General features: G+C 40.5%; 1 protein-coding gene across 1 annotated transcript in view; it reads left to right on the top strand.

The window, feature by feature from the left end:
• Positions 1-15,166, top strand: part of FRAS1 (Fraser extracellular matrix complex subunit 1) — an 830,295-nt gene that overhangs the window by 490,264 nt on the left and 324,865 nt on the right. The window contains exons 19-20 of the mRNA XM_073597432.1: positions 5,171-5,311; positions 8,850-8,993. Of these exons, the coding sequence (XP_073453533.1) occupies positions 5,171-5,311; positions 8,850-8,993 (285 nt within the window). The remainder of the gene's footprint in view (positions 1-5,170; positions 5,312-8,849; positions 8,994-15,166) is intronic.

A 15,166-nucleotide genomic window follows, 5' to 3' on the forward strand; every position in this document is an offset into this window, starting at 1 on the left:
ACCACTTTAACCACTTCCAGCCCAAGGACCTCATATGATGTCTATGACTTTCAGTGGGGATATCTGAATGATGTCTGCAGCTACAGGCATCATTCAGGTATCATCTTTTAGAGCCGGCGATTCTGTGCACCGCAAGAATGATCATAGCAGCAGTTCCACTAAAAAATTGTAAAACTAATATTTTAAAATAATAAATTAAATAAAATGGTATAAAATAATAAGCAGTAAATACTACTGACACCAGTGGCAGAACTACCAGGGTCGCAAAGGTCGCACATATGACTGGGCCCTTGCATTCTGCCACTGTGCACAGAGGGAAGGGCCCCCGGCCAGGGGTCAGGGTGTCTTATCCCTACAATACCTTAACTACAAAACAGGCAAGGATCAGAGAAGATATGATTCTGTGTAACTTTAAATGTTGCCCCGACATTTTATATTCCTAAAATGTGTCTGTTGCACTATGTACTTTTGTTAAAAAGTATCCTGCTTCATGGTTTCTTCCACCAGGGCACTGAAGGTTCTAGTTATGCCTCCAGTTTTAACCCCTCCCCATTTTACGTACCCAAAACAGAACTGACATCCTTTTATTCCCACAAATAGAGCTTTCTTTTGGTGGTATTTGATCACCTCTGCGGTTTTTATTTTTTGCGCTATAAACAAAAAAAGAGCGACAACTTTGAGAAAAAAGCAATATTTTTCTTTTTGCTATAATACATATCCCCCAAAAATATATAAAAAAACAAATTTCTTCCACAGTTTAGGCCGATATTTATTCTTCTACATATTTTTGGTAAAAAAAAATCGAATAAGTGTATATTGATTGGTTTGCGCAAAAGTTATAGCGTCTACAAAATAGGGGATAGATTTATGGCATTTTTATTATTAATGTTTTTTTTTACTAGTAATGGCGGCGATCTGCGATTTTTATCAGGACTGCGACATTATGGCGGACACATGGGACACTTTTGACACTATTTTGGGACCCTTGTCATTTATACAGCGATCAGAGCTACAAATAACCACTGATTACTGTATAAATGACACTGGCAGGGAAGGGGTTAAACACTAAGGGGCCATCAAGGGGTTAAGTGTGTCCTAGGGAGTGATTCTAATTGGGAGGGGATGGGCTCACTACAACATGACAGAGATCACTGCTCCCTGTCATGTTGCTAGGCAGAACAGGGAAATGCCTTGTTTACATAGGCATCTCCCCATTCTGCCTCTCTTCGTCGCAATCGTGGGCCGCCGGCGAACATGGAGTTTGCGGGACCCGTGGGCACGCTCCCATGATGCGCGGCAGGCGATCGCGTGTACCACCGGCAGCGCGCGCCGATAGGTGACAAACTCAAAGGGACATACAGGTACGCCCATTTGCCTGCCTTTGCCATTCTGCTGACGTATATGTGTGTGCGGCGGTCGGCAAGTGGTTAATGTGAAACAGAAAAACAAAGTTTTTTTTTTTTGCCACACAAAGGAAGCAATGCAAACAGAGCAGAATATTTTTTAACAAAAGTACATAGTACAATAGACACATTTTAGGAATATAAAATGTTGGAGTAACATTTAAAATTAGACAGAATCATATCTTCACTGATCCCTGCCTTGTTTGTAGCTAAGGTATTGTAGGGATAAGACACACCACTTCTTTTGCCAACTTTGGGAAAACTGGAGGAGTTGCAGCAAAATCTCCTTCTAACATGCAGCAAAGGCATAAATAGATGTACTGACCTATGTTGGTGAAAGCACTGGAGTTTAATGACCCCAATCAGTTACTACAGTTACTGTAGATATTTCTATGCAGACATGCAAGTAAGAACACATGCTTATCAACATAATTATTGTCTACAAATTCAATCATGAAATAAAAAAAAGATCATGTTTCACTTGGTTGTGTGGATTTGCAAACTAAAGTTTGGCTCTCTGCGATAGGTAAAATTAAGTCAAGGCTTGTTCGTTCCACCTACCTTTGCTGTGCACTGTGGCTCCTTTCCAGTGTATAAACACCCCTGCCCTTTTGTATTCACGCACTTTTGTGTAGGATGTTTGCTCAAGGTGAATGTGAATCAATTCCTGTCATAAGTAGATTATTTGATATTCTTGTATTCACTGTTAAAAGCCTGAAGGTATCATATGTGATCCAATCATTTCATAATCAAAGGGCACAATATCCTTCAGCCAATATGCCTGTAGATGAGGTTAATGCTTCATTCACAACTTTAATTTCAATGTGCTGTTGCTGTAAAATAGCAAAATAGAAAGACACTTGAATTTGAACAGTTTGGTCAGCAAATACATTCTCTAATGTACTCTAATGTAATGTTAAATAAACTAACCGATTTCAAAGTTATAAAATGACATTTGGAACATCCTTACCCAGCTTCTTCAGAGAGAAAAATAGGCAGATATCATAGCAATTTCAGAAACATTTAAAAACATTTAAACATTTAAAAATGTAAGGATTTTTTAAGTAAAATAAAAGATTTGGGCCCTGATATTCAATTTTACTTCATTGGACTTGAAAACATCTTTTTTTCACCACACCCTGTTTCGGAAAAAACGTAGGAGACCCTTGGGGTACAACACTTGGTCCTAGCAATTGTGCTCTAACATCTTCCCAAGTAATGGTAGTGAACAAGGCCCGCAAGGCTGATACGCGTTTACATCTGCTGTCTGTGTCTTTTTATGGAGAAGCAATACATTTTGAAGATTTTAAATAGCAAGCAAGGAGCCTCTTTTCATATGATTGTTACTGCAGCTGTGCGACTGCCTTTCCGCACCCAAGTAGCTCTAAATAATTTTCTGATCATATTGGGTAGTAGCACCCTACTTCTGCTCTATTTTATGGACCTTCCCAGGTAAAGCTGTTGACATTAAAGGGATAGTTCACCTTTACCACAAAACTGCCTATGCAGGTAAGGGGTTTCTGTAGATAAAAACAAACTGTGCAGCTTTGGCTAAAGTTGGATAATGTCCTTGTTAAAGGTGTAAGCCATCTACATGCCTCCCAAGGCCTGGCTGTAAAACTACCAGGGACAGCTCCCCCCCCCCCCCCCATCCTGTTTTGTTGCTAAGACATTGCTAAAACACTTCCAGCCATTACTGCACCATCATCATCACAGGAGTGAGCTCACAAACCCCCATGCATGTGCAGCTCACTATTTCCTCTATTGCAGCATCGCTGAGCTCAGATCTACTGCAAATGAGGAGAGGGAGAGCATGCAAGGGGCTTTGAAATGGAGAAAGAGCTGTGATGGTTTAGGTGAGCAATAATTGCTGGGAGTGTGTTAGCAACTTCCTACCAGCAAAGCGGGACTGGGGGAATGCTGGAAGATTATCAGTCAGACTTTGGGAGGTGTTTAAAGCGGAGTTCCACCCAAATTTTGAACAATATCTGTATGTATTCTCTTCCTTGCCTAGATGCTGACATGCCGTTTAAAAAAATTTAAATCGCCGTAATTACCTTTTATTTTTCTATTCTTCTTTGCACTTCCTGGTTCTCCTCCCGTGGGAGTAGGCGTGTTTCTAGCCTCTCCCAGACTTCTGGGAGCTAGTCTCAGGCTTCCCAGGATGCCACTGAGCATGTGCGGGAACGAGCGGTGAATGCTGGGAGCACAGCATTCACCACATCCAGGAAATAAATGCTCGTGGGCTTCAAATGCCCACAATGAAGATGGAAACCGCCTGCAGTGAATAATATAAGTTATTCTTTCCGACGAAATACGACACAGGCGGACATATTACACACAATATGTGAGTATGTAATGCTGAGAAGAAAAGTTTGTGAATGAACTCAAAAAAAAAAAAACTGATAGATAAGTGGACCCCCGCTTTAAATGGCCTACACCTATATCAAAGGCATTATTTAACTCTAGTCAAAGCTGCATAGTTTGTTTTAATGTAGAGGTGCCCCTTAGCTGAAGAGGCAGTTTTTTTGGGAAATGTGAACTAACCCTTTAACATTAATTTGTGTGCCAGCATTAATAGAACTATAACAGATGCTTTTGATTAGTCCAGCACATAGCACCAACTCTTAAAACCTTGAAAATGCTCAATTGCTGATATTGCCCTCACCTTTTGGATGTACCACATAGCTTTAAATATAGGGAAATGTTTGCGGCATTTTTTTTCTTTGGTGCTAATATAATGATGGGTCTCAAAGTAGTCCTGCAGACTGCAGCTGAAGATATGCATCGGTAGGTCATTTAGAATTTCAGGATTTGACAAATTAGAATGAGTCTTTTCTGATAAATTCACTCAGTTTTGCAGCAAAATGTGATCGATGTATTCTGTGTTCACGGCCTGGCTGTTTAATGGATGCATATTGTGGAAAGTACGTAACAGCAACTGTCTAAGTCTCTCATCCGTGGCAAAATACACAGTTGGTATACAGTAAAAATGGTGGGAAGGGAATGATAAACTGATGACAAACACGTTGTGCACCATAATGTTATACTAGCCTAGATAATTACACCCTTAATGCCTCATTTGACTTTAGTGCACAGGAATGAAAAGATGGTGAAAGCCATAAAATGCATGAACTCTTTATAAGGACACATCTGTGTGTGTATCTCCCAAAATGGCTCCTTCTATGGCCGAATTTTTTATGTGTGGTTTTGAAATTAGCATTTTTGATTAACTTCAGCAAGACTGTAGATAGGCCTTAAAACTGATTAAACATTACTGAGTATTTACAAGGAAAAAGGTTCATTCTGTGAACTGAAAACCTCACTTTCCAAGAAATATTTTCTTATGTATGGTTCATGATCTTTTATTGTGGTGTGGATAGTAAATTGTCCATTAATGTATACTATCTTGAGTAAACAGTACTGTATCCTGCTTGTCAACTCACAAAGTAAGGGCCCAGCAGCCATTGTGAGCACATATACAATTGTATTTTTGACCAGAAACATAAAAACTACAAAGAAAAAAAATGAAGTCTATGGAGCTATCTTCTTTAGATAAACTTGGGGATCACTATCGATGTGCACTGCATGTGAGAATGTAAACATCAGTGGGATGGCACCCTGTCTTTTAAATGAATACTTTGTATTTATTAATTAAACCTAGCAAACTAATACAGGTGTATGTAATCCGGTAGCCCTTAAATTATGGCTATACAGGCAAATGTATGTAGCTTTACTTTTTCATTTCTTCATTTCTATTTTTTCAGAATGCCACTCCTCATGTAAAAGCTGCAGCGGAAGAAATCATTTAAATTGTACTGGCTGCCATACTCCAAATGTTCTGCACTATGGGGTATGCTTGTCAGTCTGCCCTGAGGGATTCTACAAAAAGGATACAGCTTGTCATGGTAAGTAGTTCAAGAAGCCCTAGGCCCCTTTCACACGAGAGGTCTGATCAGATCTGGCTGTCCGTTTTTCAGCCAGATCTAATCGGACTCTCTATTCTCCTCAATGAAGCTATGCATGTCAAGGGACTTGTCTCTGTTTACACCCGGCTACCTTCTGGTCCAATCCGATACGGAAAAAAAAATGGAAGGGCATCCGTTCCCCTCCGTCTGGCCAGATCAGATCTGAGGACAGTGGGTCTTTTTACATCTACCTGCCCATAGAGCTGAGTGGACTGTGTCCATGTCTGCTCTGCATAAGTGGAGCAAGCATGGACCTGTCATCTGGCTGCTCCGTTCAGCTCAGCAGGTGATCAGCGAACGGATCCTCTGCATAGCAAAACTGGATATGGCCCGTGTGAAACAGGCATTAAGTAAAGTCTGTTTCCAGCCTGACCAAACTTCCCCTATATGGGTGTCCATGAATTAAGTAAGTTATGTTTAAATGTTGTGCAACATTGGTGTCAATATTTGTAAAAACAATATTGAAAAGTAGTTTTAGTAGGCAATATAATATTCATCACAATGTATTTTTTTCAGCAAGTTAAAGGAGGAAACCTAGTACTGACTTTGGGTTTATAATTTTGAAGAGCCTAGGAAGCAGCCATGGCTTTATATTTGTTTTGAATCACACCACGCCTCAGTGTCTGACACCTATAGTTTTTAAAGGATCATTGATAGTGATCTTATCCTTTTGGCTACAACAGCTGTAGATCACGTACAATAAAGAAGAGCACTGTGCAAGCAGAACATGAGCAGTGGTCAGGTGATTTGCTGTTTCCAGACAGAGCTGGTTTAGACTCCAGAGCAACATACACTGTATTATCAAAAGTATTGTGATGCCTGCCTTTACGCGCACATGAACTTTAATGGCATCCCAGTCTCAGTCCATAGGGTTCAATATACCCTTTGCAGCTATAACAGCTTCAACTCTTCTGGGAAGGCTGTCCACAAGGTTTAGGAGTGTCTATGGGAATGTTTGACCATTCTTCTAGAAGCGCATTTGTGAGGTCAGCCACTGATGTGGACGAGAAGGCCTGGCTCACGGTCTCCGCTCTAATTCATCCCAAAGGTTTTTTTATTGGGTTGAGGTCAGGACTCTGTGCAGGCCAGTCAAGTTCCTCCACCCCAAACTTACTCATCCATGTCTTTATGGATCTTGTTTTGTGCACTGGTGCGCAGTCATTTTGGAACAGGTAAGGGCCATCCCCAAATGGTTGCCACAAAGTTGGGATCATGAAATTGTCCAAAAAGTCTTGGTATGCTGATGCCTTAGGAGTTCCCTTCACTAGAACTAAGGGGCCAAGCCCAACCCCTGAAAAACAACCCCACACCATAATCCCCCCTCCACCAAATGATTTGGACCAGTGCACAAAGCAAGGTCCATAAAGACACAGATGAGAGAGTTTGAGGTGGAGGAACTTAAATTGCCTGCACAGAGTCCTGACCTCAACCCGATAGAACAGCTTTGGGATGAATTAGAGTGGAGACTGTGCGCCAGGCATTCTCGTCCAGCATCGGTGCCTGACCTCACAAATTTGCTTTGTGTATGACCTGCCTTAGTTGCTTCTGGAAGAATTGTCAAACATTCCCATAGACACACTCCTAAACCTTGTCGACAGCCTTCCCAGATGAGTTGAAGCTGTTATAGCTGTAAAGGGTGGACCAACTCAATATTGAACCCTACGGACTAAGACTGGGATGTCATTAAAGTTCATGTGCATGTAAAGGCAGGTGTCCCAATACTTTTGGTAATATAGTGTATTTAAAGAGATTCTGGGAACTTTCAAACTTTTATATGCAGTGAAATGAGGGAAAACGTGGAAAAAAGTTCAATAGCTCTGGGGAGGTTCCTCCCACATAGCAAGGCTTCCCTCAGAGGGCTCCCGACTGTAACTCAAACCATAGCAATACAAAAAAAAGCACCAGGCCAAAACCAAATAAGAATTCATTTTTTTTTTATTTGAATTGTTGTTAAAAAGTCATATAAAAACATGCAATGCATTTTTGGGAGCCAGTATTATAAGTTCATGGAATAACATTGTGACAGCTGGCCTCCATTGCTGCTCAACAACAAGTTGTCACATTGTTACTCCATGTGTTGAGCCCTGTTATCCTGTGTTGAGCTTTTACGAAAGGGCGGTGGTGTTGCCCCCAAGACAGATTGTCTTGTTTTTATTTATTTGACAACTATTTAAATTATCTTGGCCTATTTCATCCAGTTTAGTCTGATGCTTCTTTCTGTATTTCTATGGTTAGAGCTGCTTTAGGCCTCTTTCACACGGGGCAGATCAGTCATGATCCGCCCCGTGAACACACGCTGGCTCAGCGGGGATCGCTCCGCCGATCCCCGCTGAGCAGGAAGATGACAGGTGCATCGCTGCACGCTGTGCAGCGACGGACCTGTCAGAGCGCCGCTCTCCCCTATGGGGGGATCGGATGATGACGGTCCGTAGTGTCCGTCGTCATCCGATCCGATCCGAAAACGGAGGGAAAAGTAGGTTTTTCCTCCGTTACACTTTTCGGATCGGAGCGGGGTCGGATGTCAGCGGACATGTCACCGCTGACATCCGACGCTCCATAGGGATGACTGTATGTCCGTTTTTCATCCGAAAACGGATGGATGAAAAACGGACATACGGATCATCCGTGTGAAAGAGGCCTTAGAGGTTGTCTTGCTCTCTTGTTTACCTAGATGCTAGTACCAGTGGAAGCAGAACATTATCTGTGGTCTGGTGACTTGCTGCTCTAAGAGCCGGTTCACACGGGGGCGACTTGTCAGGCGACCTAGCCGCCTGACAAGTCGCCTCCCGTTCTGTACAATGGAACCGTTCTAATCGGAGCGACGCAAGTCGCTCCAACTTAGAAGAAAGGTTCCTGTACTACTTTGGGGGCGACTTGCATAGACTTCTATACAGAAGTCGTCTTGCAAGTCGCCGCGGCAGTCGTGTGCAGGTCGCCTCGGTGAGGCGACCTGCAAGTCGTGCCGCTTCTAATGTGAACCGGCGCTTAAGGTAGCCTCGATCTCCTGTTTACCTAGCTGCAAACACCTTTGCTCTTCTTCTAGTCACATTGACATTCCTCAGTAATTAGAGGAAAATTACTTTTACATTTTAAAGGTAACTTGAGTGTATATTTCCTAAATAAAATTGGCAGTTCGCCTGTGGTTTTCACTTTGTGGAGTTCCTCTTTAGGTACACAAAGTAAATAAATCCTCCTAGTAAATTTGTTTCACTTGTTCACTACAAAGATCCATAAACAATGAAAGCCTATTTAAAAAAATATATTAAAAGTAAGTAGCTATATTTTTGCCAAGACTATGAATCATGAATCTTTATACTTGTTCACCTGCTACGTTTGCTCAGTACATACTGCTGTTCTATTTTATCTTAGGTTCTGGGTTATTGAACTAGCAACCTCATGAAAAGCATAGCATGGGCATTGTTGGTAATGTTTTTATTGTGTAGCATTACTAACCACAGTTTGTTCTCCATTGCTTCAGCATGCCACCCGTCATGTAAGGAGTGCAGTGGTTCTTCCGATGCTGAATGTCTAACTTGCCACCCTCATGCTAGTCTTATTGCTGGTAGCTGCAAAACCTCATGCTCTGATGGACAGTATCTTAACCTAGTAGGCTATTGTGTTGGTAAGTGTTATTTCCCATATATCTTTTTTATTCAATAAAGACCATCAACTTGAAACAAAAGTGTATTTTAGTTTTGCACAGTTGCTTGCCTGACAGCTTCTCAGAAGTAAGTATTTTCAACCCGAATCTCCACTTCTGATTGATTGCTACATCTAATTACAAAACCAACCGATGCTATAATTTGGTGGATTCTTTATCATTTAGAATAGAAAAACACACTCTTGAGACTAGCTTCTTAAGAGCAACACTTTTATTATGGCTTAGTGGAAGGAGATGCAGACATTACTACACGGAAATAGATCCAGTTTAATGTTGAATGATTTGGCTGTCTGGTGGCCATTTAAAGTAAATCTATCATGAGAGAAATATGGGGGCTACCATTGCTGATCTCTTTATGAAAATTCCAGTTATCACTGGCTTCATTACTTTTGAAGTGACTGACCCAGAAAAATCTAACACTTGTTGTGGTATTAGAGCTGGCATGGGAGGGTTTTTAGCAAATTATAAGGGGAATAGAGGACAGCCTCATTGGTGCAACAATCTCTATATTAAAACAACTCCTTTACATTTTATTAACTATGCATGTAGTTGTGTAGCTTAAGATTGCATTAAGCGAATGTGTATTTACTGGATTTATGATGCCATAAAAAAGAGGGCATAATTTCAGAAAAATAGGTTAACATTACAGAATGTAGGCTCACATAAATATGTAAGTCTGGAAAAAATTTAAAAAAAGCACACAAGTAATCCAGGATTATTTCTAAAAACACGATGCCATATTCAACCTGTTTAAAAGGTTATCTTGGTTTTATATTTTATATTCATTTGCAGTAGTAAACAGGCATTGTGCAAGGACAATGGCATTTATGCTAATGTACGCTAAGCACACCTTTTCTCTTTTAATGTGAAAACAATTTAATTTGCCACTTCTATTATAAACAAAATAGCCTGACCTCTTAGCCCTCTTATCAACTAAGGCAGGCCATACACAAAGCAAATTTCTTTCCTGCAACTATGGGTTGCAAGAAGGAAATTTGCACGTTTCCCCTATCAACACAGTAATTGTCTTCTCCTGGCAGGGGGGCGGGGCGGGCGGGGAAGCTGGGAGAAGACAGTGATTATCGCTAGCGGCTATAGCAGCTGCCGGCGATAATCGCAAGAGAATCCGGCAGGCTGGTTGTACCCAAGTTGATCGATCAATCAACTTGGTTGTCGCAAACTTGATGGGAGATTGAAATGACGAGGTTTGCCATTCTTGAATCTCTGGCCAAGGTCCCGCTGCAGGTGGAACAGAGGGTACCGAGGGAGGAACACGAATGCCAGCAGGTGTTGATAGGAATGCTTGCAGCATGACATGCAGACCCTGCAGAACATCAGGTCAGGAACAGTAGCTGATCCAGAGCTGGGAACAACAGCGTGGTCACAGGGATAGCCGAGGTCAGCAGCAGCTGGGTACTGAGACATAAGACAGAGACGCGGTCAAGAATGGACCTGAGGTCAGGAACTGGCGACAGAGCAGAGGTAGGATCCAAGTTCTGGTCAGAGGCAAGCTGAGTCAGCAAGAAGGAAACAAGCAAAGGAGCACTGGAGCATGAGCAGGAGCCCCTTTAAACAGTCAGTCGTCACCAACATGACATTCCTGTGCGCATGCGCACACCTAGTCACAATTCTGCCGGGCATGCGTATTTCTATTACCCATTCTTCCTGCATGCATATTTCTATTAGCCAAACATCTGGTAGTCATTCTCTGACATTGGTAAATTCAGTCTGCCCATTAATGGTTTTACTCTCAAAAGATCCGAACCGTGTATGGCCAACCTAAGTGGTACAAGCTTTCCAACAATCCCTGTTTACCAGGCATGCCATGTTTTTACCAGATAATATATATTAAAGAAGATAATGTCTATAATAAAAATAACCATTAATGGGGCTTAACTTCGTCAAGAGTAGAAAAAGGTTTTGTTGGATTAGGTTGTGATTCTTGTAATTTAGGGGGTTTCCCTATGTCCTAATAACTTTAGTTTGGATTGTATTCAAAGTGATTCTTAGAACAGTGTTAAGCTCTTACATTTTTAGGTAAGATGTATAACAACTTAGTATAATGGTTGTGATGTTGGCCTAGTCCTACCTTCTTGGGCCAGAAATACTGGGGATATCTTACAGCCTGGCCTTTCTCAACCATGGTTTTTTAGAACTATGAGGCTCCTCCTGTAGCTGCTAGGGGTTCCTTGAGCAGAGAGCAATGGCGAATCGATATCCTATTTGTCACAGTCAAAAAGTTATTGTCAGTCACCATGGTTGAAATGATATGCATATTTTTTGACACTTTTTTAAATTGTAGATAACAATCATGTAGATATATGCCAAAAAGACTGATTATTAAAAACAGCTAAACTGTCTTTATTTCCTGCTCTTTGTTTAAGAGCATGTTGTGATCTGATCATAATATTTAATTTAATATAGCATTTTCATGGATATTTGGCTTCATAGAAAACAAGTCAAGAGAGAAATACCACCTTCTTCATTGCTCCTCCTTCAAAGAATGGCAAATGGCTGTTATGTTGACTCGCTAGCGTTAGCATTTGGAACAAGCATGCAGATCAGAAATGCCAGAAAAAAAGCCAGTGGCCCATAGTACATACTAAGTCAGTGATTCAAAGTTTAAAAGCTGGAGATTCAACATGCCAGCCAGGGAAATAGCATAACAAAGGTGAGCTCAAAAATTGAAGCTTCCATGTTTATGTAATGACAAGTTAGTTTTACTGCATACAACAAATAAATAGCAAAAAAAGTACATTACTTAGATTTTTAATGCTTTCAGAAAGTATGTGATGTTATGACTGTAGATTTAGAAGTATAATAACACTTTGACTGAGAACAAACTACTAGTCTAATTTCAGAGTTACCGCAGAAAGATTGGTAAAGGGGGGTATTTCTTTATTAGGTGTAATTACATATTCTATGTGAACTAGATAGTTTAGGAATTTAATCTGACTTTCAACCTTCAAGGTAAAGCAGTTTTAGTTTTGCAGCATTTTGTTTGCCAAGCTTTACATCCTTTTAACTTGGTTATTACTAATAAATGTTGTGTGTTACACTGCAAATGAAGTGGATTTGTGAATGCTAATATTTGTATTTTATTTCATTAATTTGATGTACTTGTCTATAGTAGTGTATACCAGCGCAAGTCAGTGTGAGCAATCTGCTAATATGCCGTGCATTACATTTTATGCACACATATTACCTCTCTCATATCTGTCATTATGCTTTCAGTGATAGTAGGAATTACTGCCATGATTTCCTGCTTAGAAGAAAATGTAAAAGTCTTGGTTCCTTTATGATGTTAATCCATAGGGGGAAGTATTAGAGCTGATGACAGTAATCATGCCTTCAGAGATAAATTCTAATACAAGCTTTAATTTATTTCAGGTACTTATATAGCGCTGTCAACTTTACGCAGCACTTTACATATACAGTGTACATTCACATCAGTCCCTGCCCTCAAGGATTCATACATACTAGGGCCAATTTAGACAGGATCCAATTAACCTACCAGCATGTCTTTTTAGAGTGTGGGAGGAAACCCACGCAGGCACAGGGACAACATGCAAACTCCAGGTAGATGGTGTCGTGGTTGGGATTTGAACCAGCGACCCTTTTTGCTACTAGGTGAAAGTGCTAACCACTACACCACTGTGCTGCCCATGTAATAAAAGTTTTTCCAAGGACCAGCAAGTTGTCTTACATCAGCATGCAAATGTTCTATGAATGGTTGCATGCTAAATGAAAGAATACTATAAATCACATTACATCTACCTACACTTAAATTATATCGCTAAGCAAATTCTTTTTTATGTTTTGGATAGTGAAGGCAAGGGTTAGACCATCTATTTTTACTGGTGACCATTTTCACTGAGAAAGAAAGTGAGGGGAAATCCAGAACAAGGGGAAAGGGGAAAACCAATAGGGGTACCTGTTCTACGAACAGTTTTCTAAAAGGGGAATTCAACTAAGTGAATTCATATTTTGGATATGGTATGCAGACAAAAAAAAAACTTAGTTGAGAGGGAAGACAGTGTTTGCCAATATGTACATAAACAAAAACAATATATTGCTGATCACAAACACAAAAAAAGTTAATAGTTTACAAGTCCAAACAAGTTTATGCTTAGTATTTATCATATTCAATATACATTTCTGTGCAAAGAAGAAAAAGTGCTGATAACAGTGGCGTTCCCAGTTGGATTATGTTCAAGACAGAGCAAGGATTCTGAGGATAGGGATAACACACCACACTCACTAGATTACATTTACCTCTTGTTTTACCAAGTGAGTTAGTATAACACTCTGTAACATCCATCCCTGGGTAGGTGCTGCTCTGCTTTTTTTCAGATGTTTCCCGCCTCTGTTTCCTTCTGAGTACTACTGTGGCCAAAAAGCCAAACAAAATATAGTTTTAAGCTGCACAAATTGTTTTTCATGCTATAAGTGCAATTTATAATTTTTTTTTTTTTAATGGTATGTAATTGGGGGGGGGGGGGGGGGGGGAGTTGAATGTTTTTTTTACCCTAATGTTTAGATTGGATTAAGGTAAAAAAAAAACTTTTGATCTTATAATCACTTTAACAGTTCCCATGCGTGGTTTGGCACACTCACACTACACAAACAACCCAGACTTAAGTGATGTACCTTGCCCAAGCTCAGTTAAAACTGCCAGTGTGAGTGCACCCTTAAGCCCCATACACATGGGTCAAATATCAGCTGAAATCAGCCCTGTCTACAGAGCTTTGTCCGATCACATGACCAGCTTCTGTCGAACGAGCATGCTGGCAAATCAGCAGCCGAATAATGTTAGATCAGCACTCTGGGCCGTCCCCCTGTCAGAACACAATAGCACAGCTGGGAGATCGCTCCTCGGTTTATTTCTTCATTCATCCTCCTGGGTTGAACAAAAAAAAAACTTACTGTGTGTACCAGGCATTAGTTTGCTTCTTTGACAAAGAAAAATAAATACTGCTACTGAAGGACCACCAATTTTTGCAGAGAGGTCTTCGTCACTCTCATTAACATCTTCTCCCCCAGTCCCTGTCAACTCTTCTCTACCTTTTAATTCTCTACTTCATCCTCCACTTCCTCCACCCACTAACTCACTCACTGCCCAGGAGAATGCTAGTCACTTTAAAAATAAGATTGATTCTATTTGTGATGAAATCTCCACTCTACAGGTATCTCCCCCACTTAACACCCCATGTCAACAGGCACAATTAACACTCCCCTTATTCAAACCTACTACTATAGATAAAGTTGCTAAACAAATTTCCAACGCCCACCTAACCACCTGTCCCCTGGACCCTATTCCCTCTCAAGTACTACGGTCACCCTCTGATTCTATCCTACACTCTCTAACCCACATCTTCAATCTCTCCCTATCTTCTGGCATCTTTCCCAACGCTCTAAAACATTCACTGGTCATCCCCATACTTTAAAAGCCGATGTTGTGGCAGGCACAGCACTATGAAGTGCCTTATGTGCTGTGGCATTAGAAGAATTGTAATCTCTGACCTTTTAGTTCAAACAAGAATCTCTTACTCTATAATTCTTCTAGCGCCGTTCTATGGAAGCAGTAGGTTTAAAGAGCACACCAAATCTCTATGATATCTTCTTTATTAACTTCAGTTTTTCTTCTATATAACACTGTCAATTTATCAGCAGGCAGTGCATGTACAAATGTGTTGAATAAAGTATAACAAAAATGGCGATTCAACTGTTCAATCTTGTCATTTTACATAAAATGGTAGATGTATTTCTCTCTTCAGTATCTGTACTCTCACTTTAAAGTTCCTTAGACACTTTATGATCTCTCTGAGAGGTATATCTGAGGCATAAGAAATAGTTTTACTTGTTTGATATTGGAATTTTGCAGTTTGCACGCTTGTTTAAACTTTTTCTATGCTGTTTGGTGATGTTTGCTTGGTTTGTTTGGTTTGATTTGGTGGAACTACAAGTGAACACATAACTAGTTCAGTATACAGTTCTAATCACATTATATAACAATAGTAACATATATAACTGTATTAAATACCTATTTTGGCCACTTGCTTCCATAAAACTGAACTCTGGCTGGATCTGCAATCTGTTCAGGTCCACTCTCTCTGATATAATGAGATTTAGCA

This window comes from Aquarana catesbeiana, linkage group LG01 (genome assembly GCF_042186555.1).
Source record: "Aquarana catesbeiana isolate 2022-GZ linkage group LG01, ASM4218655v1, whole genome shotgun sequence".
NCBI classification, from domain to species: domain Eukaryota; kingdom Metazoa; phylum Chordata; class Amphibia; order Anura; family Ranidae; genus Aquarana; species Aquarana catesbeiana.